General features: G+C 43.4%; 1 protein-coding gene across 2 annotated transcripts; it reads right to left on the bottom strand.

Annotated features, from left to right (window-relative positions):
* Positions 1–808: 808 nt before the first annotated feature.
* Positions 809–23,529, bottom strand: SLC14A1 (solute carrier family 14 member 1 (Kidd blood group); the record flags this gene model as incomplete). 2 transcript variants are annotated; one of them, XM_081252237.1, is made up of 9 exons in its annotated part: positions 809–2,117; positions 4,070–4,119; positions 8,823–8,957; positions 9,163–9,310; positions 12,229–12,421; positions 14,169–14,297; positions 16,844–17,033; positions 18,036–18,192; positions 21,117–21,257. In XM_081252237.1, the coding sequence occupies 9 exons, from the start codon at positions 21,255–21,257 to the stop codon at positions 1,944–1,946; spliced, it is 1,317 nt and encodes a 438-aa protein (XP_081108363.1). In that variant the 3' UTR covers positions 809–1,943. The 2 variants fall into 2 exon arrangements, with proteins under 2 accessions (XP_081108363.1, XP_081108364.1); XM_081252238.1 differs by lacking the exon at positions 809–2,117 and adding an exon at positions 23,466–23,529 and having other exon boundaries at positions 3,728–4,119; positions 21,117–21,241.
* Positions 23,530–24,862: the final 1,333 nt, after the last annotated feature.

Below are 24,862 nucleotides of genomic sequence, written 5' to 3'. Positions count from 1 at the left end.
GGAAAAGTGTTTCCCTGAGAAAATGAAGTGAAATTCTCCCTAAAATATTTGTAGGTTTACTTCCCTTCTTCTGTTTGTTCATTCAGCAAACTGTATAGTTTGCACTGAGTATTTCAAACCCAAAGAGGAAAACACCTTTAGGATTCCAGTGTCATTTTCCAATTCTCCAAAATTTCGGAGCTTCCCACTGCTGTCTTCAGCATGTTTGGTTATAAAATCTTTATAGGACTGATAACTTAAACAAAGCAAAACACGAGACTCCTTTACCTGTATTTCTCTTTTTTTTAAAAAAATAAATGTATTTATTTTATTTTTATTTATTTTTGGCTGCGTTGGGTCTTTGTTGCTGCACACGGGCTTTCTCTGGTTGCAGTCAGCAGGGGCTACTCTTCGTTTTAGTGCGTGGGCTTATTGTGGTGGCATCTCTTGTTGTGGAGCATGGGCTCTAGGTGTGCAGGCTTTAGTAGTTGTGGCACATGGGCTCAGTAGTTATGGCACACAGGCTTAGTTGCTCCACGGCATGTGGGATCTTCCCGGGTCAATGCTTGAACCCGTGTCCCCTGCACTGGCAGGTGGATTCTTAACCGCTGTGCCACCAGGGAAGCCCCCTACCTGTATTTCTTTTTGATGGTTCAAATACCATTGGTTTCTGAGTGAGAATATTGTAAGTGTGCAGAAAATAGTGATTTTTTTTAAAAAGAATTAAACAACTTCTAAACACCCAAAAGCAATCTGGCATTAACTTTCAGTCTTTATAATATACGACATCCTTAAATGAACTGAAAATGTGACTTTAAAGAGCCCTTGGATGTTGATGATTTGGTATTCGATTCTCTGCTTTTGTGGCATTTACAAAGTCAGTTTTGGTGGATTAAAGTAAAAATAGCTATGCTGAGTATTTTAGAAAAATATAACTTTTTTTTTTTTTTTTTTTTTTTTTGCGGTACGCAGGCCTCTCACTGTTGTGGCTTCTCCCATTGCGCAGCACAGGCTCCGGACATGCAGGCTCAGCAGCCATGGCTCATGGGCCCAGCCGCTCCGCGGCATGTGGGATCTTCCTGGACCGGGGCACGAACCCACGTCCCCTGCATTGGCAGGCGGCCTCTCAACCACTGCGCCACCAGGGAAGCCCGTAACTTTTTTTAATACCTAGGAACTGGTAAAGCCAGGAACTTCTCTTATTTTACCTCATTGAAAACAAATATATTCTCCTTAAAAAAAGATAATAAACTACCTAAAAAATCCTTTGCCATATCCAAGAAAAGTGACAATACAGAATAATTTTGAAGGATGGGATCCCATTCTCCCTCCTGCAGCTCTGCCAGCCTGAAACAAACCGACCATCTCCTGTAAGAGAATGTCACACACATGGGACAGCATGGAGGCGGTTCTGCTGAGGAGCTGGGGAAAGAGCTCAGTGACGGGCCCTGCGATGTTGACCACTGCCATAATGTGTAACTTGCATTGATTTTAAATAAGCCAAATGGCTTATCTGAGAATTCTGGGTTGACTTTGATTTTGTGACTCTGAATTCCATTCACTTAAGGGTTAGTTGGTTTATAGAGATTAATTTTTTAATACTGTTAACATCATGTGCAACCAAACACCAAGAATATCAATAAATATCAATAATTAGCTTTGGTCTTACTTCCTCTTTCTGGTGGACCATTCTGACTTTATAAATACAGTACAGTCTCAGTGCCAATGCCCCACTGGGGTTTAAAATTCCATAGTCAGAACACATCACCTTAATGTGTCTTGTCACTTGTTTGGGCAAGTTTTGGAGTCTGAAAGAAAAATACAAAATGAGCAAAAGAACAGATCGCTGATGGCTTAGTATAAAATTTGTTACTAGGAAAAACAACAGTTTTGAGACCCTTGAAGTCAACTGGGGCAGTTAGTCAGAAATGACTTGTGACCATGGCTGTGGATGGGGGTTGCATTCACAAAGGGCTTTCGACCATCCTTTTCTTGGCTTGTAGGTAGAAGATGCGGTTTTCTTCAGGATAAGTGACTTTACTGAGGGGCATCTTATAAATGTTGGGGTTTTTCGTGGTCAGCAGGAGGAACAGTAGTGTCGCCAAACAGAAGGGCCAGGTACAAGATGGCAATCCGACCTGGGAGCAAAAGAGACAAGTCACATGTTCCTTTGAGATCCTGTCGAAGGATCTCAAAGGGACCACGCTTCACTCCACTGTCATTCAGCTCAGGGGATGACTCGCTGGGGGCACTGCTCTGGACTCTGCTTGTCCCTGTAGAGACTGAGTCTAAGATCTCAGGGCATTCTGCAGCTGAAATGTCAGCATGCATTCCTTAGGGTTGATGCATGTCTTTCCCTCCCTCTCATACAGTCAGACTTCCTACACCGGATGTGCAAACATGACACCTTGCTCCCAGAGATGACACTTCTCCACCAATGGCTCCTGACCACTCATTAGGTCCACAAAGCCATTTTTGATTAGTTCAGCCCTCTCTCCCCTTGACCTCTACCCAGACTAGGTCTTGGTCTCTACTTGCTTTACTTCTTTTTGTTCCATCTCTCAAAAAGACTGTAAGCTCCTTGATGGTAGCTCTTCCTTCTGTGCGTCCATGGCAATTCACGCAATTCTGAGCACACCATGTACTTGGTTGGGTTTGGCCCTATACATGGACCCCCAGGGTATCATGGTACACAAACCTGACTTCACATCACATCTGGAAGAGTTTAAAAAAAACACAGATGCCTAGGCATCATACAAGATCTACTCTACCAGAAATGCCAAGGGACAGGGCCTGAGGATCTGCATTTTTCAAAATCTCCCTAACTGACTCTGTTTCACAGCCTGCCTAATTCTGGCCCACAGGCCAAGGTCTGTGAACCTTTGTTGGGATGTGAAGGGCCCCACAAGCTCTAAGGCATGCCATCATGCCTGTAACAGGGCTTTGACATTCCACCATAAAGATACTGTTTCTCCAGAAGGACCCTCCCAGGTAAGCTCTCGAAGCTGCTGTTGAGAGGGCTAGATGCTGTCCTAACCCAGTGGCAGCCATGACCACATCTACATGGATAGAGTTATCATGAACCAGTCCTGCGTCACGTGCAGTGGTCGGTGAGGAAGAGCACTGAGAGGTGGGGGACCCCAGAATACTCTGGGGATACTGGGCTCCTCAGGGTAGGGGAAGGACAAAGTCAAAGGAAGGAGAGAGTAGCAGGAGGCTCTTAATGGGCAACCATTTTGGCTACTAAATAATTCAGCCAGGGACTTCTCTGGTGGTGCAGTGGTTAAGAATCCATCTGCCAATGCAGGGGACACAGGTTTGAGTCCTGGTCCGGGAAGATCCCACATGCTGTGGAGCAACTAAGCCCGTGCACCATAACTATTGAGCCTGTGCTCTAGAGCCCACGAGCCACAACTACTGAGCCCATATGCCGCAACTACCAAAGCCTGCGCACCTAGACCCCGTGCTCTGCAACAAGAGAAGCCACCGCAATGGAAAGCCTGCATGCTGCAACTAGAGAAAGCCCGCACACAGCAACGAAGACCCAATGAAGCCAAAAATAAATAAATAAATTTATTTATTTTAAAAAAAATTCAGCCAGGACATGGGTCTAAAAAAGTCTTACTGATGACTGACTGGGGATTAAAAACAGATAAGGGGCATGGAAAACTGTTGGCTTAATTAAAAAAAAATCTGGGTCTTTAACCAACTATCCTTTTCCTCCCTTTTCTTATTTATCAACTAATACACAGTCCCAGTTTTCTGTTTAAGTGAAAGATATTCTAAAGTCAACTTCTTGACACTCAGAGTTAAAGTATGAACTTGATAATATACTATACACCCTAAGTTTCACTTCTTTAAATCAAACAATCTGATATTTTTAGCAAGCCCGGTGATTGTACTTTGGACTAAGGTTTACTGTGATGCTGGAGGGTACGTGAGGACAGGTGAGTCTGGCAGATAGACAGTAGTGGCTGTCTGTCATGGAACCTGCCCCGGGATGCCACCGAGGTGGACTTCAGGAGGACTTCCATATCATTGAAAACTGATCGATCACACTGATGAGAAAATGAGATGAAAGCAAACTCACCACAGCCATCAGGTTGGACACGCTGGCTCCAACGTAGGCAGTGAACAGGGCTACAAAAAAAGAAAAAAGAAAAAAATAAAGGAAAGAAGAATGCTTGGTAGGTGCACTTTTCATTACAGGAAAGACTGCCTTTAGGTATAAATCCCTGGAATGTAAACTTGTGCGTTTCACCAGTGAGCCCAGCATCCTGGTTACAGGTATGAGCTTAGAGTCAGTGGCTCTGGGTTCAAATCCAGCCTCCACCCTGTAGGAACTTGGTGCCTCCTCTCAAAGTCCCCATTTCCTCACCTGTACAAGGAGGTAATAGGAATCTCTCCCTCACGGGTTGGTGTGAGTGTGAAGAAGATAATGCTTGGACTTAGCACACAGTAAGTACTCAATAAAGGTAGCTTTTCTGTGGTACTATTTTGTTGTTATTATTGATAATACTTAAGGAAAAGCCTTCCACAGTAAATAAACTTCCCCATTATTTTATCCAAGCATAATAATTAAAATTAAACTTATGAATGTTCCTTGAGACAGCATACAATCTCATGGCATCTGGGATTCTCAGATCACTGGTTCGAATTCACAGTTCCAAAAAATCATAGTATACATACATATATATATATATATATATATATATATATATATATATATATATATATATATATATATATATATGTAGTAACTCAGGATTCCTCCCCATAATAACATTTTCCCAAATACCATTAAGGTGGGCATACAGGTCAATGAATTAATTAACATCCTGTTTTTATTTACTTTGAGCACAAATTAGAATAGGTAATTTGAGTTATATGTATGACTTTCAATGTAAAACAACAAAAACAAAGATCTCAACTAGCTAACTCAATTCCTGGCCCCAAGGGGGCTCGCAGAAGCCCTTAGGTTTCACAGAGGCGGCCTGAAGAATAGCCTTCTTATGATGGCCACATGGTCACTTGGGCCAGCAACACTCAGTGTTAGACACACTCATCAGCTGGTCCTCAAGTCCATCGAGAAATCACATCTGCTACTCTGGGGAGTTGGGCAGCAGTGGCGGGAGGGACCTTATGACCCTCCTTTACTTTACTATAGACTTCCATCCTTTTATTGATATTTTATATTTTTATCCTGATATTTTTTGTTCAACAGTATACCTAATTCTTTCACATCTGAATTGTCTCATGCTAATGGGAAAGACTCATATGTGGAAATGATCTGGGCTTCAAATCCCAGTTCTGCAATTTTGTTTGCTGTGCAACACATCACTGAACTAGGAATCTAGTTTCATCATCTGTAAAAAGGCAACTTGAAGAGATGTCTTACAGGGAGGTAATGAATCTCAAATGAAATCATATATTTTCACAAACAGCAGCTGTAAACTCATCTCTGTCACCATGGGTTGGAAGTACTGCTGAGCAGAAGGGTTGGAAGATTTTCTCTGCTTGGCTTTGATAATTTCATTCTTTTCCCCCCCATTTAGTTCATTCATTCATTCACTCATTCAAGAAATATTCACTGGCCATTGGCTAAGCACACGGGACACTCTGTCCCTTCTCTCCTGAGTACCAGCTTTTCTATGACACTCCCTTGAGCACATGAGACCTTATTTCTCTCCTAGAAGCTCAATAGCTTACTACCTATTAACGCACTTTTGGTGCTCGAGTCTCATATTGTAATGCTCTTTCAATTCCCTGTTGCTTTTCTTTCTATAGTAAGAGCATCAGATTGTCTAACAGTTGCTGCCCACCACTTAACACTAGCTGGATTGGGCTGGGAAAGCCTTACATTAGAGGTGAAGTTCTGTACACCATGGTTTGGAGGTGATGACCCTGACAGCGTTCTGAGTAGCTGAGGGAGAGAAAAGGCCTTTGAGTGTGGAAGGGAGGACTGGATCCTAGGTCTTCATAGACAACTTCCCTCCCCACAGACCACCATGTATGAGTCCTACTATGATAACCCAACCTGTAAGAAGAGATACAAAATGTGTTTACAGTTTGCACTGATAACATAACAAAATTGAGGAGTCCCCTGGCCATGCAGTTTCTGGCTTAGGGACACAGGGAAGGCAGCTTTACCAGGCTCTATCAGTGACTCCGAAGTCCTCTTTCCGATAAAGCCATAGGAGCTAATAAAAGAGCACCTCTGTGATAAATGTCTGCTATTTATTTACCTTGGCTGACAAGGTTGATCTTTTGTTTGGCAGTATCGGGGTGATATGGGCAAGCATAAACTTGCTGTGTGAGTTTACAGTGAGATTTGCTTTATAAGAGGGACTAGAGGTCTGTCTCAAAACTTTATGCCCAAAGATGAAAAAGACTGACAGTGCCCAGTGTGGATGAAACAGGCACTCTCATATACTGTCAGTGGCAGGGGAAATTGGTATGGCCTTTGTGGGGTGCATTTGGCATCTATTGAAATTAAAATAGGCAGAGCTGGGATTTGGGCACCAGGGAGGGTCTGGGCTCTTAACTAATTCAATATACTGACTTGACCAGTATGCTCTACTACTAATGAAAATCTGATCTATCCAAAGGAAGGGAGATGTGATAGGCAGAATAAAGGCCCCCAAAGACGTCCATGTCCTGATTCCCAGAACTTGTGAATATGTTACCTTACATGGCAAAAGGGACTTTGCACTTGTGATTAAGTTAAAGATCTTGAGATGGAGGATTATCCTGGGTTAGCCAGGTTGACCCAATGTGATCACAGGGTCCTTATAAGGAGGCAAGAAAGTTCCATCTAGGGAGTAGGATGGAGTGTTTTCATTTTCTGCTTTATACTCTTCTGTATTGATTGAATTTTTGTTTGTTTTGTTTGGTACAATAGGCCTGTACAGCTATAGAAGTATAGAAAGAAAATAATGATAATATCACAGCTTTGGGAAACACACATCTGTAAACATCTTTGGCTTTTCCTTTCCCATAGTCTGTGAAGAGACCTTCACAGACCTTATCAACAACTCCTGTGACCAAAACAGTTTCTGCTTATCTTTAAGGATGTGCTCAGACTGTCCCTATGCTGGCCCAGACCATGCTTTCTACTAACTGGAATTCCTCCTCTTACTTTTTAGGACTTACAGAAAAGCCACCCTTTCTAGGAGGTGCTTTTTAGTGATTCTGAACTATAATGTTCCCCCAGGGACTCACTCTGCACTGTAGGTGTTTCCTGGCTCTGCACCTTGTGGCCTCTGTGGGCTTCTCTCTCTTACTCACCTGGCTTCTGTTCTCTGTACAGAAAACCACCTGGGATCTAAAGCTTCTGAACCTCTAGCTCTTCCTTGTACTGTCTGGGTTGTACCATGAGTGTTTAATACATATTTGCTGCTACTGCCAATACAGAAAAAATAAAGGTTTGAAACCTCAAACCAACCTCAGAATAAAGAGTCTAACCCAGGTGAGGTCAGGAGGCCACATAATCTGTTTCTACCCTTCTCCTTTGCCCTAAGCTTTAAACAAGTATGGGAAAATGAGCAAAAATTTTGACAGGACTATTAGGTGAAATAGTTATGTAACTATAAAGAAATTGACAAAATGAATGGCAACACCACAGCAACCTGAGTTTTGTTAATCTTCCTACAGCATCAGACAATCAAAATTGGATTAGGCCTTAGAAATCCTTGGTTCCATCCCATGTCCTGCCCAATGCAGGAACTCACTCTAAATCCTGCCTGACATGTAGCCCACTACTTTAATAATGGCTGGATTGATTAATCTGGTGATAAAATGACTCTAGACAAATATTCCCATGAGATTACAAAAGTTTCTGCATGTTCCAATAGCCCTCCACCCCTTTGTCCCCAAGGAAGTGTCATTTCCTTCATTCTAGCACATTATCTTACACACTTTTATTTGTGTTGAATTAGGGATGCCAGAAGCTATAAGTGAATAAGCTCCCCTTCCAATGGCCAGAGAAATCCATGGTAGCTTTTCAAATCCAAAACACTTGAGGTCTGTTTTCACCTAAATGCCTAAAGGGAAGGAGAGTAGTGTAGTGGGTGTCACTCTGGAAGTTGTTAGCAAATGTGGATTCTGGACTTATATTTACCCCTAATGGATGCCTTTCAGTGTGTCACTTTCTCTCTCTGCCCTTATGTAGAACCCCAACAGTAAAATGAGAAGGATGGAGTGGAGATCTCCAGAACCCTTTCTAGCTCCCAGAGGCTGAGTCTGGCTAGAAAACAGAGTTTAGAAAGGATTAATATAGCAGTTCTCAAAATGTGGTCCCCAGAGCTACAGCATCAGCACCACCTGGCACCTTGTTAAAAATGCAAACTCCTCCCCCTACCTCTAACAATGAGTCAGTGACGGGGGGTGAGACCCAGCAATCTGGGTTTTAACAAGGTTTCCAGGTGATTCTGATGTTTGCTTCATTTTTGAGAACAGCCAGATTAAGGTGATTCTCTAAGGGCCCTTTAATACCACCTGATTCACCAGGGGAACCGACTCTATACTTAGCTTTTTTCCTTTTAGTTTCTTGGGTCAAACAATTAGTATGAAGAACATAGGACAAGTCAAGTTTCTATCCCTCAACATACACATATTGTAAAATGGTTCTCTCATCTTCAAAATGAGTAACGAGGTAGACAGAGCAGACCCAAATCCTCCCAGAGAGGGGAGGCCAGTTGCCCTGGTCCCACCCTCAGCATATAGCAGGGGACTCAAACTAGAACTCCTGCTCTAGTTTCTCACACTGTCCTTTCTGACGGTTTGTCGTTGATGTTGATCCCATAATCATAAGCAACCATTCCCCAGATGCACAGGATACTCACCGCAGGCAAGAGCCAGGAGGTGGGTTTGCCAGGTGAGCGCCATGAACATTCCTCCAATTGCAATGCAGGTTAGAGAGCTGTTGAAACCCCAGAGTCCAAAGTAGATGTTCTCAAATGGAGCTGAAAGACTGAGTCCTATTAGGCAAGACAGGAGGAGTCAGAACTTTGGACTAAATGCAGGATGCTCTGGAAGGAGGCTGGGGGTGGGGAAGTCATCCGAGAACTCCCACTGGTCCCTTGGAAGCAGACCTTCAAGAAAAGTCTGGGATATAGAAGATGCCTGAGACAATGGATGAAGCAGAGGAGGTGCTCAGTATCCGGTAACAAGTCTTACACTCACCTGCTGCCATCCCCAGCAACGACCCGATCGCAGCATGTAGGCACATGAGTGGAGAGGAGAGGAGGATGGCGCCTAGGAAGATGCCCCCTGTCCACGGATTATCACAGCCATATATCTGACCAACACCCACGGGCAGGGACTTCAGTAACTGCAGAAACAATTTAGAAAATGCGATCATTAAAACTACTGTACAGAAACTCATAGGGCACCCACAAACACAATGCGATGTCATTTTAGATTTAGCGTATCTTATCTTTCAAGATCAGTGCTACTAATTTTTAAAATTCTCTCTCTCTCTATGGAAAAATCTCAGTCATTCTTCTGCTTTATCCCCAGAGATACACCAGCCCTTCCCTGCTGCATGCTGAGCACGCCTTTCCCAGACCCTTCACTCACTGGCTCTATTGCTTGCACTGACACCTGGCTTTGGTCACTGATAAGCTCCCAGTGCTGTGTCACTGCCCCTAACTGATCCTGTGAGGATCGGCCATGCCTCCCAGTGAGGATGGCAGGGACCACAGCTTACACTTCTATTGCTTTCAACTCTCCATCAGTTCTGAGGCCAATAAATCACTGCATCTCTATGGTCAATACAAGTATTATTACTCCCACGTAATTTAGGTATTAGTACTAAGGCCAGAGACCCAAAGTTGGGTTATCCTATCCACAACTCAGAAGCAATTATTGGCAGGTTCATGAGTCAGGATCATATTTACACTTCTATTGTTAATAAGAACATGTATTAGTTAATTAATTTTACTTTATTTTTTGTTTTTTAAAACTTATATTTATTTATTTACTCTTAATGTTTTTTATTTTTATTAAAAATTTTTTAAATTAAAAATTCTTTTTATTTCTTTTTATTTTTCATTATATATATATTTTTAGAGAGCTTGTATTAATTTAAACCAAGATAACCTTAGCTTATTCCAGTTATCAACAACTGCCAGTCCTCAGAACACAAAAATACATGTAAATATCACAATTCTAGCTCTCTGGCTGAGTTCCGAATTCAGGTAATGTGTTCACAGAGTGGCAGTTCTTAGGAACAAGGTATAGGGTTTGATTCAAGCTAACAAATGATAATTCCTTATAACAACACTTCTGGTAGGGCTAGGATAAGCATAATTAGTTGTGTTAGTTCTGTTTTGACCAAGGCTATCACTGAAAGGGGCCCTCCCCACCTCCCATCTCACTCCTTCCACCTTTTGGCAAGGACCTTTGGGAGGCAGTGACTGATGCAGGGAGGCCAGCTTTGGCACGAGGAAGTGTCCACTCCTTCCATGAATTAGGCTGGATCCAATGCTGGTTTCTGATGCTAGTCTGGTCCTTGCTCAGGGCACAGGATCATAATGTGAGCTTGATTCTAACCTAAGATGGGCCTAAATTCTTCCAGCCCATGCTGGATCTTCACATCTACACAGGATCATTTCCTGTTTCTTGTAGACAAGGGAACTTGACACAGGCAAAGACCGTGTGGTCTTTTATCGCAGAACTGGACAGCAGAACTATCCCTCAGGTAGCCAGGGAAATGGGGAGTTGATGAGATGGGAAATAAGTATGCTGATGTTGGAGAGGTAGTTCAGAGTGAGGAGAAGGACAAGACCCCCCTTCCCCATGTCAGCACTGTCCACTAGCACTTTCTGTGGTGATGGAATATTCTGTATCTCTGCTGTCCAATACGTGCAATTATTCAGCACCTGAAATGTGGCTAGTGAGGCTAAAGAAGTAAATTTTAAATTTTATTTAATGTTAATTATGTTTACATTTAAAATAAAATAGCTACTGTATTAGATAGGGCAGTTTTAGATAGTTTAACTAATGCTATTTTTTCATGGGCAGTTCTGATACATTTTTTTAATTTTCCTTCTGAGTTATTTCCAAATGCTCCCATTCATTTTCTGGGCAAGAAGCTAAATAAAAGGCTACTTGAACTCCTCACATGTTTTGACTGCTCAGCAAAGAGGACAACAAAAGGTATTTTACAACCTGATAGCAGAAAAACCAGTCTCTTGCACCCTAAAAAAGGTAAGGTTGGTTTTCTTCTGATTTCAAGTGTTTTCTTTTTCTTTTTTTAAATAATCAAGAAACCTTAAACAGATTTATTAAATAAACACCAATACAAAGAGCTGGAATTTGATTTGGGTTAACCAGGCTTTTAAAAATAGTGCTCTCTCTATGCACAACTGTAATGAAATACACAGCACACATCCTAGGATAGTGGTTCTCAAACTCCGGCCCTTGTCACTATTATTTGGGGAGTTTGTTAATACAGGCTCCTAGGCTCCACCCCGATGATTATGATTTAGGGAGTCGAGATGGAGCTTGTATTAAGTATTTAAAAAACAGTGATTCTTATGCCTCCAAAGCCTGAGAAATCTGAATTACTGTACGTATTCTATGAGATCCACCGTAAGAAAAAGCAGAATAGAGAGGTTCTGCCACAGGATCTAACAGTAAGCAGCCAGTTCTTTTGATTGGAGGAGGCAGGTCAGGGGGGACTTAACACCAGGCTGGAGGCCCCTGCCTCAAGGGCTGGCCTCCACCATACCCCACAAATAAGGGCCAAGTTTGAAACAGTGTCTGAATTTCAGTGGGGATATATTCTGGAGTTAGCACTGCAGATTTTAGGAAAAGAGGAAGAAAAGTTAGCTTTGACCAAATAGTCATTTAAAAAATCCCTTAGAGCCCAAAGCTTTGGAGGAGAACAAATAAGCATTTAGACAGCAAGACGAAGGCGTTAAAGGACTTCCTGGTGGTCCAGTGGTTAAGACTCTGCTCTCCCAGTGCAGGCGGCCTGGGTGTGATCCCTGGTAAGGGAACTAGATGCCGCATGCAGCAACGAAGATCCCGCGTGCGGCAACTAAGACCTGGCGCAGCCAAATACATATTTAAAAAAAAAATTCTTAAAAAAAAAGAGGAAGGTGGCAAGGTCCCCCCAGTGCTGAGTCTCTATAGGCTTCTGATGCCCATGAATAATTAACCAGGAGGACACGGGGTGTCTTCCAGAGCCAGTGGCGGGGGTGGGGTTGGGGGGAGGGGGTGTAAGAAGATAGTGTATCTTACCTGCAGGGCACTGAGGTCAGACCAGGTGACATTGGGAACTGAGGTTACAGGTGTGAACAATTTGCTTGGGAAAAATGGATTGTAATGTCCCGTGGCAGAAAGGTACATTGACAACGCCATGTTGAAGGGCAGAGTGAAGACAGGGAGGTCCCATTTGCAGAACACGGAGTTCAACGCACTTGAGAAAATTGGACTGAAAACAACAACAGAACAGAATGGAAGAATATGCACGTGAAGCCTTCCAAACTCCCAATGCCCTGGAATGGAAGCCAGGTTGACGAACTGAATCTCTATACTATGGAGGGGCTTTGTTTCATTGGCAAATATGTCCCTAAAATGTTGTATGACCAAACTTTTCCCAGGAAAAAAAAAAAAAAAAAACCCAAACCCAAACACACCTGGAATAAATCCTGTCATAGAATAATTCTTACATTCAGTCAAAAATAAACTCTCAGCTTATTTGGCTTGTGGAAAATTATGCTCTGGGTTTGCTCACAGTGAGTCATAAATCTAGGTTTTAAAAATATTTTTGAAGTATTTAAGACATCTGAAAAAAATATTGTCTAAACAGTTAAAGCCCCTTCTGTAACCTACTTGATCATATGCACCTCCCTCCCCACCAGAGGCAAACTTGATCTTGAACTTGTATACCATCTCCACGAGTCTTAGTATATTTAGTCTTGAAAAAGAAAAACAAGGGTCCCAGGAAGGATGCAGGTGGTGTGGACTGGAGGAAAGGGATCTTACACTCAGCAGGGCAGAGTTCTAAGTCCTTGAGCAGTTGAACTGTGTGGTCGAGGGCAGGGATGTACTTTCAGTTCCCTCATCTGTAAACTGGGAGATTGGATTATATGGTCTCTGGGCCCATTTTGTTCCCTCACTTGTTGATCCAATCAAGGAGCCTTCACTTTAAGGTCAGAATCCCAGGTTTCCGGAATTGGGGGAGAGGGTGAGTGACCATGTGCAGGTGATTCCTCTTGCCCTTGAGCCTTATCTTAAGAATAGGTGGGAAGTCCCTCCTGAGCAGGTTGGCCGTGCCGGCAGGTTCTCCTCCACACATCTGTGCTGCAGCCAGAGTGGGCACACTGTCCATAGTGGGCTACATGTATCATTTGTATGGATCCTAGTATTTTATATTCTGAATATACCATGGTAAGAAGGAAATGTTTGTTTTCAAAAAAGAAAAAAAGGATTTAAGACAGTGTCAACGTAGAAACTAGTTTGAAGGATTTAGGGTTAAAAAAGGAATCAAATTTAGTAAAGAATTATTTTGAAGGGGACAGGGGCAGGTATTAAGGGGAGTTCACACAGGCACAGGGGTTCTCAGTGAGGTCCCTGGATCAGCCACATCAGCATCATCTGGGAAGTTGTTAGAGATGCAGATTCTGAGGCCCTGCCCCAGATGGACTGAATCAGGAAGCCTGTGGGGGGGGAGCAGCAGTCCGTGTTTTAACAGGTGAGCCCGATAGTGTGCATGTTTGAGGACCACTGATGTGGGGAGTGGTTCTCAACTTTGGTTGTACTTTAGAACCTCCTGGGAGCCTTCAAACTCCCAATGCCCTGGAAACACCCCAGACCAATTACATCAGAATCTTGTGTGTGGGGGGGTGGCTGTGAGGTGTGTGTGGAGGCCACACGCATCGGTGTGTTTGAATGTTTCCAATAGACATATCCTGAATCTAAATTTAAAAATATATTTTTCTAAAAATTGTTTTATATACATAACATAAAATTTACCATTTAAACCACTTTAAAGCATTCAGTTTAGCAGCGTTAAGTACATTCACATTTTTGTACAACTATTACCGCCATCCATTCACAGAACATTTTTCATTTTGCAAAACAGAAACTCTATACTCCCTAAATAATAACTTCCCCCCTTGCCTCCTCCCCCTATACATTTTTTCAAAAAGGCATTTCGAAAACCAGGTACAACTTACCAAGTCATGGACATAGCAGACACAGGGAATAATAGCCACCAGAAATAGTCTCCCTTGTCTGAAAAGACAGCCATAAGGATTCCCACCAGGGTGGCATTGTAGCCCTGGAGCCCTGCTGCAATGGCGGACCTGTGGGCAAAAGGCACAGCTTGGACAGCTTCCAGGAGGATGTTGGCTGGATGTGCACATAAATGACACTTATAACTTCCAGATAATATTTACATTTGAAAATGAGATTATATTTAGGATTTTATTGCAAAGTCTGTAGAAGCCAAATACAAATAAAAGCATGAAAAAGTAAAATATACATAGATAAAATGCAAATGTGCACATAGAACAACCCCTATTGAGGTGTCATAGCTAAAGATAGAATTCCAGCATCTAGAGGAGGAAAGGGAAATCAGCAATCCAACCTATTCTGCTTCCTTTTACCCTTTTGTTCCAAAAGTTATTATTTCTTTTAAGTCATTAGGACCTCTGACTTGAATAGAGCTTTGATGTGAAACTGTTTCCTAAGTCTGATTTTCTTGGTGAGAGATGTAAGATTCTTAAAATGTAAATTTACTTCCATGGTGTCTTTGATCTTATAAACACAGATCTTCCAACTTAGCGTATATTTTCATTTGCCTGTGCTTCCATTTTGTTGTCTCCAGATATACATTTCCAAGTTATTGCAAAGAAAAACAACTACTTTTACTTGGCAAATTACTCCATTTAATTATGTGCATATTTAGCACCTAATTCTTTCTTGGGTCCTTTTTGCTTCCCAGCATTTAACCTCACTTCTAAATGTTGTCCTGGGTAAGTTTCTACTCCTGGCCAAAATGGTTCCCATTTCATATTTGGGGACAAGACGCTCCAAGTGAGAAATGGAATGATTTCTATAGAATAAGCCCCGGGGCTGACAAGCCAGACCCTCCAGGGCTCTGAGAATTGGCACCTTGAAGGTACCCAGCATTCAAGGATGAAGTCTGTAGGAGTCACAGGTTTGCAGATGGTGAAGTGGATGGGCGAGGTTGAACACAGGGCCTGAGGGGGAGGTGATGTAGCAATGAGTCACGCTACAGGGCAGTACAGGATGGTGTGAAAGCTTCTCCTGGCCTGTTTGTCACTTTAGCAGGAGGCGCCAGTTCAACAGCAGGGTGATATTCATCTGGGCAAGAGTATTAGAGGTGAGACTTCGCGCTCAAAAGCCCTTTGTCTCCCTTAAATAATCCTTCAGGATATGTGGCAGGTGATGCGACTTGTATTGGTTTAACCCAGGAAATGATAATTGAGGCCATACCTGATGGCAGTGGGAAGCTATGCAAGGCTTGTGCTCTCAGCAACTGACTTTCAGATTTAAGGCTTGAGTTTGATCAACAAAAAATTAACTGCAATGCCTACATGTTGTGGAATGCCATAGTTTCAGCAAGAGGAAGATGTGTATTCACTTAAAGCAGAGGATTACCTTTTCCATGTGCCCTTTAGGACCGAGGGGAGTAAAAGAGATCTGAAAACTAACACATGTAAAGATGGCTGGTCTTTTAAACCATTGGTCCCCAACGTTTTTGGCACCAGGGACCGGTTTCATGGAAGACAATTTTTCCACGGACTGGGTTGGGGGGGGATGCTTCAGGCGACGGGGAGCGGCAGATGAAGCTTTGCTTGCTAGCCCGCTACCCACCTCCTGCTGTGTGGTCCGGTTCCTAACAGGGGGTGTTGGGGACCCCTGTTTTAAACCATACTTGATAAGGACAATGGGTCAACTTCTACTGGGGCAAAACAATGAAGAAGATTTGATATGATACAATCCTGGACCACACCTCCAAACTGGACAGATTGTTTCTTGATGTGCATTAGAACAGAATTTGACCTCAAGTACAAAATCACCCTCCATAGAGAACAAGTCAGGCTCCTTGGACCTGATAGGAAAGTGGAGCATTTTCGGACTCTCTCCCTGAGAAGCCCCTTAGGCAGTTTACAGGAGCTTAGCTGTATAATTACCATCCACTGGGGATGATGCATGGATCCGGGACACCTAGAAGACCAGCAACCTCCCTGAAGGAACTGGTCAGGCAGGAGCCATCTCCTCCCATGGTAGGAGTCAGCTCATCAATTCTTCAGTGGCAGATAGTTTATGAAGTACACACTATTTTTAGCCTAACACATAGTTCAGAAGACACACTAACATTACTTAAGTCAGAACTTGCTTACTTGGAATTTATGTCCATTTGTCTCTCTGGAAGCTGAGCTAATCTTTGCACACTGTCCATGAAGAATGAATTTACTAAGCTAAGCATGGAAATAAGATATAATGGGATTAGTGGGATTTTTAAGCCACTAAAACTTTTCTTGAGCCCATATTCATTTTTTGCAAATAAAAAAAATGCTGATGATAAATAATTGATCAATCATTAAAGCAGATCCCTTTGGACCCTACCCTGGGAATTACTTATAGCTTTGTTCTGGTTACCATGTAGTGCCAGGAGGATCTGGCATCATTCAGACTGGCCGCTTATTCAGGTACCACAAATAAGAGGCTATAAATGATTTCCTGACCTCTGACTAAAGGCACATATAAAGCATTCTGTGGAATAAAGGTTGTTTCTCCTGGGAAGGGTGCGGCCCAGAGTAACTGGTTGGCTCCTGTGCTCTAAGAAGCAAGAAGCGGAGGCTTGGAGGGACGCGCCTACCTGTCCTGACCGAGTAACAGGGCTGTCAGGGTGGAGACCACAGTTCCCACGCAGCCACTGAGCGCCCACCAGGGGTTCTGGACCAGGAGTCCCACCAGAAACAGGATTCCGCTGATGGGGTTGCTGACAAACACCACTTGGGATATGCCCCGAAGGACCCAGTCGACAAACTGGAGCACCTGGGGTTTGTCTGGAAGAGATGAGATGGGCAGAGCTAAGGAAACAGTGAGGCAAATGGGGCTCCTTCCCAAGTCCAGGGCCCACCCTGAGCAAAATCCCCTCTCATGAAGGTGAAGCTAATTTTTGATATTCCTTTAAGCTTTTTCTCTGAACCCTTTCCCCTTAGTGACCTTCAGATCCCTGAAAGCAACCAGTTTCTTTCCTCTCAATCCAACTGCCCCTACTAGAATCTCAGTTCCAGAAAGCATCGAATGAACTTATTTACCACGCTTAGAGGTTCAGATTCATACGCCAAAGGAATGAATTACCAATAGTAAAATTTCAGGGTTTTTTTTTTTTTTTTGCGGTACGCGGACCTCTCACTGTTGTGGCCTCTCCCCCTGCGGAGCACAGGCTCCGAATCCGCAGGCTCAGCGGCCATGGCTCACGGGCCCAGCCGCTCCACGGCATGTGGGATCTTCCCGGACCGGGGCACGAACCCACGTCCCCTGCAACGGCAGCGGACTCTCAACCATTGCACCACCAGGGAAGCCCTTTTTAGTTTTTTTTTTTTTTTTTTTTTTGTGGTACGCGGGCCTCTCACCGCTGTGGCCTCTCCCGTTGCGGAGCACGGGCTCCGGACACACAGGTCCAGCGGCCACGGCTCACGGGCCCAGCCGCTCTGTGGCATGCGGGATCCTCCCGGACCGGGGCACGAACTCGCGCCCCCCGCATTGGCAGGTGGACTCCCAACCACTGTGCCACCAGGGAAGCCCAAAATTTCAGTTTTTAAGTACCGAAATTATAAGGAGGAACCAGGTGCCTTCCTCTGATATCAACCGGACTGCGGCCCTGACCACTATCTCCATTAAAAAAAATTTGAAGAAGTTTGCTGGTTAGAAGATAAAAAGTTAAAAAAGGGAGAGGAACGAGATAGATAGAAGGTAGGGGAGTATAACTAAAGATATGACTAGAAGAACCAGCAAACCATTTCCCCCAAAGCCACTGTTCCAATGGATGGAAGCGTAAATACCTTTAAGCCAGTTGGCAAATTCTTTCATATCACCAGTTATGTAGCCAAGTGCCTTGGGGAGGCTTCTTCTCTTGCGAACTGGTGGACCCTGATTTCCACCCTGGTCCAGTTTAACCACAGTGGGGCTGTCCTCCATGGATAGCTCTTCCTCTGGCTCCTTAAGGAAAGAACAGAGCTCATAAACATCCTAATGCAGAACACTTCGGACTGGCCAGTGTGGGACCTGGTCACAGTAGCCACAGAGGATGAGTTTAAAGGCACTTCATCTGTACCATGACATCCCATGGAACTAAGAAAGCACCATTTTCCTCTTGAAATGTTGTCACGGAGATTATTACCAAGACCCAAACCCCATACTACTTTTGTCATCACTGTTTTCAATGCCACCACAAAAAAAGGCTCTGGTCTTTAATTTCATAAGGTTCAGTTTCTAACTCAACAAATATTTATTGAGTACCTATATCCTACACTTAAAGAGCTCAGTCTAGTGGGAAAGACTGAAAAATAGTTAATTTCAACATAAGGAGTCAAATAATGATATAGAAATAGCTAAGATAAGTACTTAAGCTTCTTGCTGCCAATGAAAGGAGCAGACCAATCAGCTACTTTCCAAGACAAGCAGCCACTTTAAATTAAATTTTTATTTTACAAAAAAGAGTTTTGTTTTTAAAAGTTTGAAAGAGAAGGCATGTTTACAAAACAGTGTGTGTGTGTGTTAACACAGCCTAAGAAAACCGCCTCTTACTCACTCTCCAAATCAAAGATTGCTTGACTATGTCGTCACATCAGGCAACTGCCTCAGATATTCTTTATTTTTGGAATTTGTTATTTAAATGTTTAAAGACTGGAAAAATGATATTCCACAAAGGTGTAGAAAATGGGAAAGGTGGAGGCGGACCAAGCTGTTGAAAACCAAAGAGTTACAATTTAAGAATTGTATGCTATAAGAATGTACAGGGCATACTTATAGTAAGCATGCCTCGGGGAAATACTAACAGTATAACCGTGACTGGAGCTCACTATGAGACTCTTCACTTCTCATGATAAGTGTTAATAGGAAAGCACCAGCATCAACAGAATATGGTACCCTGTAGACAAAAATGAAGGTTTTATGGTGCCGATGGTAGATATGAAAGAATACCAATGATGTCATCCCAGAAGCAGGCAAAGGGAGAAGGACAATAGAAAAACTACCTTGAGTTTGCAAGGAAAGCAAGGAGCACAGCCAGGCCAGTGTGAAGTAGGGGAACACCAAAACCATCAGACCCCAGAAGGCACAAGTGTGGAATGTGGAAGCCACAGGCACGTAAGACATGACCAAGGAAATACCCCAAACTCGTGCAGTTAAACCAGCTCTTCTTCTCTCTGTGGCCAGGCTGTGAATAAGGGGTTCTCATGGCTATTTTTGGTCCCATCGTTGTTCCATTTACCATAGCCAACAAATGGCTATTAACAGATAATAAAAGTTATGACTTTTTAAATTTTTATGTTTTGCAGTCCAGATTTTAGTTTTGGTTTCTATTAATCCCAGTACAGAAATCAATGTAACATTTTTTATTGAGTCACAATTTCACTTCAACTGTATTATTTCATTGCCCAACTAACCATTCTGCTTTTGAACAATGGCCAACCATTCCACAAAGTAGAAGCTGCTTATGCAATGCATTCTAGACCAAGGTCATTTTGTCTTGGCAAAATAGTGATAGAAACCAGCATTTGTGAGACTTCCAATGAACATTTTCATTAAGAAATTCTTAAACTGAAAACTGCTGGAGGTCAGGAACCAAAACTAAGTCTATATGGAGCTCAGCTGGCCCCAAAGTTAAACAAGGAAAACTGTTTGAATTATTAAGCAATTGTGAAAAATTGGATTTTATTTCATAATCTAAGTGATGACTATCATTTATTTTTATTTATCTCCCTCTTTAAACATCATAACTGAAAATATTGCTTTGAAAGCCCTTTCCTCAGCTACAGTGACCCCATTCTCAAAGCCATGCATCTTATGAGAGGCATCAGCCTCCAGGCCAGGCAATGACAAGAAATTGCCTTGAGTTTCTGTAACTGAGTAGATCTGGCCCTACAGAGGCAGCACCGAATGAAAACATTAAAGTGGACATTTTCCATCGAGTACAGAAACAATTAGGTATACGGGTTATTCCAGGGTGAACAAATTCATGTTTTCAAAATTTCCGGCATTTATTTATTTATTTTAGAGGGTTTTAAATACATCATCACCTCAGAGATTTTGGAGATACAGATATGAAACCTGATATTCTAACTGGCCAGACATGACTGAGAACCTGACTGGCCAGAGTTCCCTGCCTAGCCACGTGAAGCTGGATGAAGATTGAATCATTTACCTGAATCCACAGCCCAACATATAGAAGGCTTTCTGTGCTTTGTCTTTCCAGTATCCACATATTGGGGTAGGTTGTGCGGTTGCCATGTCCTAGAGAGAGGGGTCTTCTCATGAGTTGAGCAGACAGTTGCTGCTGTGGCCGAACCCCCCAGGAACCATTTATTCTGAACTTCTGAATACTCTGGAGCCCTGGGAACCCTGACTACTTGCTCCAGAACTTAGGCATGAGAATTGGTTATGAGAAACCAGTAACTTAAAGGTTGTGGTTTACCCTAGAATTTTATCATGCTAGACTGTTTGCATTTCTTTAGGGAAATTTAAGAATCCACACATCATAATTGGAAAAGCAATGCAAGGTGATAAAGCAGGAACTTAAACTGATGCTCAAGCTTCTCAAATCTAAGAAGGTCATTAAACTTCAACCAAAAAGACAGGACCAGAAAATAAAAGGAAGAAACTCTATAGAATAGGAGGAGCATAAGTTAAAAATCCCAGACTACTTTTTCCTAGCTTTTCCATGGTTGTCAAAACTCTGTAGCACAAAGGTCCATCATCCAACCCCAGATGAGTGTCTTGTGACTTTCTTGGCCAAGACCCCTGTGCATCTGGCTCATCCCAAGCTGCACTGCTCAGCAGAGCATAAGGACCCACTTCCCAGGCTCTGTTCAGAAAAGACACAGCAGAGTCGCAGAGACAGAAGCTGCACAAAGGTAGCATACCTGTTCTGGTGGCCCATGGGCCATGCGCGCTGCCTCACCAGCTTTTTTTCCAAAAGGGTCCCTCCGAAGAGGACCAGGAGGGGCGTCACCAGCGGCGCCAATCAAAGACCGTCCATTCATCCTTCCTTTCTTTCCATACATGACAAAGGGCAAAAATAGATGAATCAGCAGGATTCGTGCCCTGGCTGTGGTGTGAAATGCAAGGTAGAGAGAAGCAGGAGCTCTCCCAGGGAGTTCCTGGGGAGAGGAGACCTTAACAGAGAAGACCAACTTCTCCATAAACAAGAGCTCCATCAGCAAAGAGAGATGATGAGCTGACTGCAGACATTGAATGTTCATTTTACTTCACTTAGAACAAAAGAAAAATATGGCAAATCATCCTGCACAGAGACCTATGCATAGATTTTGTTCTGCTGCGTTTCTCCACTATCAGGAAGCTGACAGATCTGAAGCCTGTTCCAGAAGGAGGGGTGGGCTTCAGGCTCTGAAACACTTCAGGCAAACTGTTAGGGCTCCATCTTGGGGGTCAAAGCCAATGCCACAATTTCCCTCAGCCTTGATCTTTACAAATGTGAGAAGGGGAAGGCCTGGTATGGGTTCTATTTTCTGTGATAAGATGCTAGCCACACTTTGTATGCACAGCAAAAGCCCAGTCTAAGAAACTGCTAAATGGCATTTTTCCCCCTTGTATCTGAATAGGAATTGTTAAAAATTGGACATCGCCTTGTTTATAATAAACAATTATTAGTTGAATTCAACAAGTGTGGCAACTTTTTGTTTCCTTTTTTTTAAAAAAAAAAAAAACTTCCATTGGGCTTCCCTGGTGGCGCAGTGGTTGAGAGTCCGCCTGCCGATGCAGGGGACGCGGGTTCGTGCCCCGGTCCGGGAAGATCCCACATGCCGCGGAGTGGCTGGGCCCGTGAGCCATGGCCGCTGAGCCTGCGCTTCCGGAGCCTGTGCTCCACAACGGGAGAGGCCACAACAGTGAGAGGCCCACGTACCGCAAAAAAAAAAACACAAAACAACAACTTCCATCACATCCAAGGATAGTATTCTTCCTTCAGAGGTCCCAGGAAAGTCGTATGTGTGGTATTTCTTTATTTTTTCTTCCTCTTTTATTTAATTTTTACTTTCTTCTACTGGCTTTGTCTGAAATCTGAAAATTTACACTCTACTAGAGTGACTCAGAAAAATCCACAACCATGGAAAATATTACTGACATGTCTTAGGAAAAAACTGTGTATGTGTATGTTTATCCATGGTTAAACAATCTGGCTAATACCTGACCAGTGGGTTGCCTTATGTATATTTTTGTTTGATAAAGAACAACATCCAGAAACCCAACTGTAGGGCACTCATACACAATTTAAAAAAAACGAAAGAATGAATGAAATAAAAAGGAGAGAAAGAGACAGGTAGGACTGTCACATTCCCCTTTCACATTTCCCCACCACCAAAATCACCACGTCTTGGAGAATGACATCCTTGAGCTCAACAACGATATTTCCTTAGCCAGGAGAGAGAGAGAAAAAGTTGAGAGAACATATAATTCGAGGCTTCATTTTATAGAAGGGAAAACTGGGGTCCAGAGTGGGGACCATCCACGTTCACTCAGCAGGGTCAGCCTTATGGAATAGGTAAGCCCTGGTGGCTCTTCGTCTTCCAGGTTGGAGCCACACACATTGATGCCCCCAAGATTCTAATCAAGTCAACACACAGTGAAGGAGCAGCTTCTGAATGCCGGGATGCAAGGGGTGTTAGGGCTCAGTGGCACAGTAGACACAGCCTGTCTTCGTGGCCTCCCTGACATAACCCTGGGGAGGGGGTGTTGAACAGCAGCAAAGGGCTCTGCTATGCCTGGCTTCACCCCATGCCCTTGCCCGAAGCAGTGACTCTTCTGACAAACAAACATCTCACCGTGCCTCAAAGTAAGCCTCACTCTCCTGCATCGCTGACATATCTACAACAAGGCCTATATGTGCTGAAGTTAACATCCCAAGAATGTTCTGGAAGCTGCACCCGATGAGCTTACAGCAGGAGTCAGAAAGCACTTTTCATAGCCCAGATCACTAGTACAACAAAGCAGTACTCACCATTCTGAAATATCAAGATTTCAGTTCACCTACACTCCTTGTTTTATTACAGGAAGTACAACTCATTCTATTGTCAGCATATATTAGAAATCTGTACAATTAGAGAGCCCTGAAAGTTGTTAATTTTCTATGCCTCAAGTATCACTTTTAAAAATAATATAAAGTTTTGGATATAGATATAGAAGAAAGCATATAAATGTTCATGCTCTATCATAAATAAGAGAATTTTCAGCATTGACATTTATCTGATACTTACAGTAATCTTTATTTTAGGTAGTTTTTGATTCTAAGCAGTGGGAGGTGCTCAGGTTTCTCTAAAGCTGTAATCAGAAACAAAGAAAATGCTGTCAGCTATCCTGTCTCCTGATTAAAACACTTTTCTCCTCAGAACACACTCCCCTAGAAGCCTTGAGGTCTGAATTCCACATCAGAAAGGGTAGCTGCAAAGAAGCTGCCAAATTCGTGCCTGTAGTGGGACTGACTCGTTCTCCCAATGGGTGTTCCAGCACACTCCCTCCAGCACGACAGGACATAAAACCACAGTTGGAAAGGGCCATTCCCAGTACCCACTTTTTTTTTTTTGAGTCGTATTTATACATCTCCAATTTTACTTATTTCAAAAACACAGCCTGAAACTCCTATAGAGCTTCGGTGAGCTCAGAGCCCTTTAGCACCTCAAGTGGACTCCTTGCTGAAACCCTCTTCCACATGGAACTCCGGTGCTGATCCACCCTGCTGTAGAAAGCATGAGCCAAGACGCTGCTTGCAGGCGTCCAGGAAGAAGCCCGTGGTTTAGGTAAATGGCTTTCTAGTATACAGAACTCTGTCTTTGCTGCTTTTACTCAGTTTCAATCATCTGAACATATTTCTCCATTAAAAAAAGAAATGCAAAAAAGAGCAAAAATTAGAGAGGTCTAAGAAGACAACCCCCTGACAAGGAACAGTTAGAAATGAACAGAGGTGAGGAGAGTACTCACACTGCAGCTGGCTTCCTGGGCAGAAGGCACTGGCTGATAAAGCCCTGCTGGGCTCTATTAAAAGGGAGGTGCTTAGGAGGAGGGTGCTGGGGGAGGCACCCAGCACTTTGATACTCAGAACCCACTCTGCATATCTGTGCTTCTTTTTTTCTCCTCCCACTTCAGGCACCAGGGCCAAAGTACTGCCGGGCAACTGGCCCCCTGTGCTGTGCCTTCTGTCTGTCTCTGTTCTTGATTGGGTGCCAGCAGCTTTGCCATCGTTTCTGTGGGTTCCCAGGTCTTTGTCCAGCAGCAGTCCTGCTCAAGCTCATTGTGTCTTCCTCGTGCTGTTTCCTCTAGCGCCTACCCTCACCCTGAGATATTCTGGGGAAGATCTGTAACTTCCCCAGAAAAGGATCAACGAGTCTCACTTAAACTAAAAACCGAGAGACACGCTGCTACACAGTAGACTCTGGAGCTAAGTATCGGCTCCTGGGGTGGAATGTTCTCTCAGACTTGACGTGGCTTCTGCACAGGTGTAGGAATCCAGCAAAGCCTTGCAGGGTGTGGTGCGAGTGTGGGGGAGAAGCGGGGTCCACAAGTTGTTTTCTGGAAACCAACCTGCCCTTGTCTCCAGTGAGGAGGAAAACAAAAATAGAAATGTTTCCCTGGAATTGTCCGCCTTTCCAGGTGAGAA

Source organism: Mesoplodon bidens (genome assembly GCF_964165515.1).
Source record: "Mesoplodon bidens genome assembly, chromosome: 13".
In the NCBI taxonomy this organism is placed as follows: domain Eukaryota; kingdom Metazoa; phylum Chordata; class Mammalia; order Artiodactyla; family Ziphiidae; genus Mesoplodon; species Mesoplodon bidens.
This window is presented reverse-complemented; position numbering and strand designations above follow the sequence as displayed.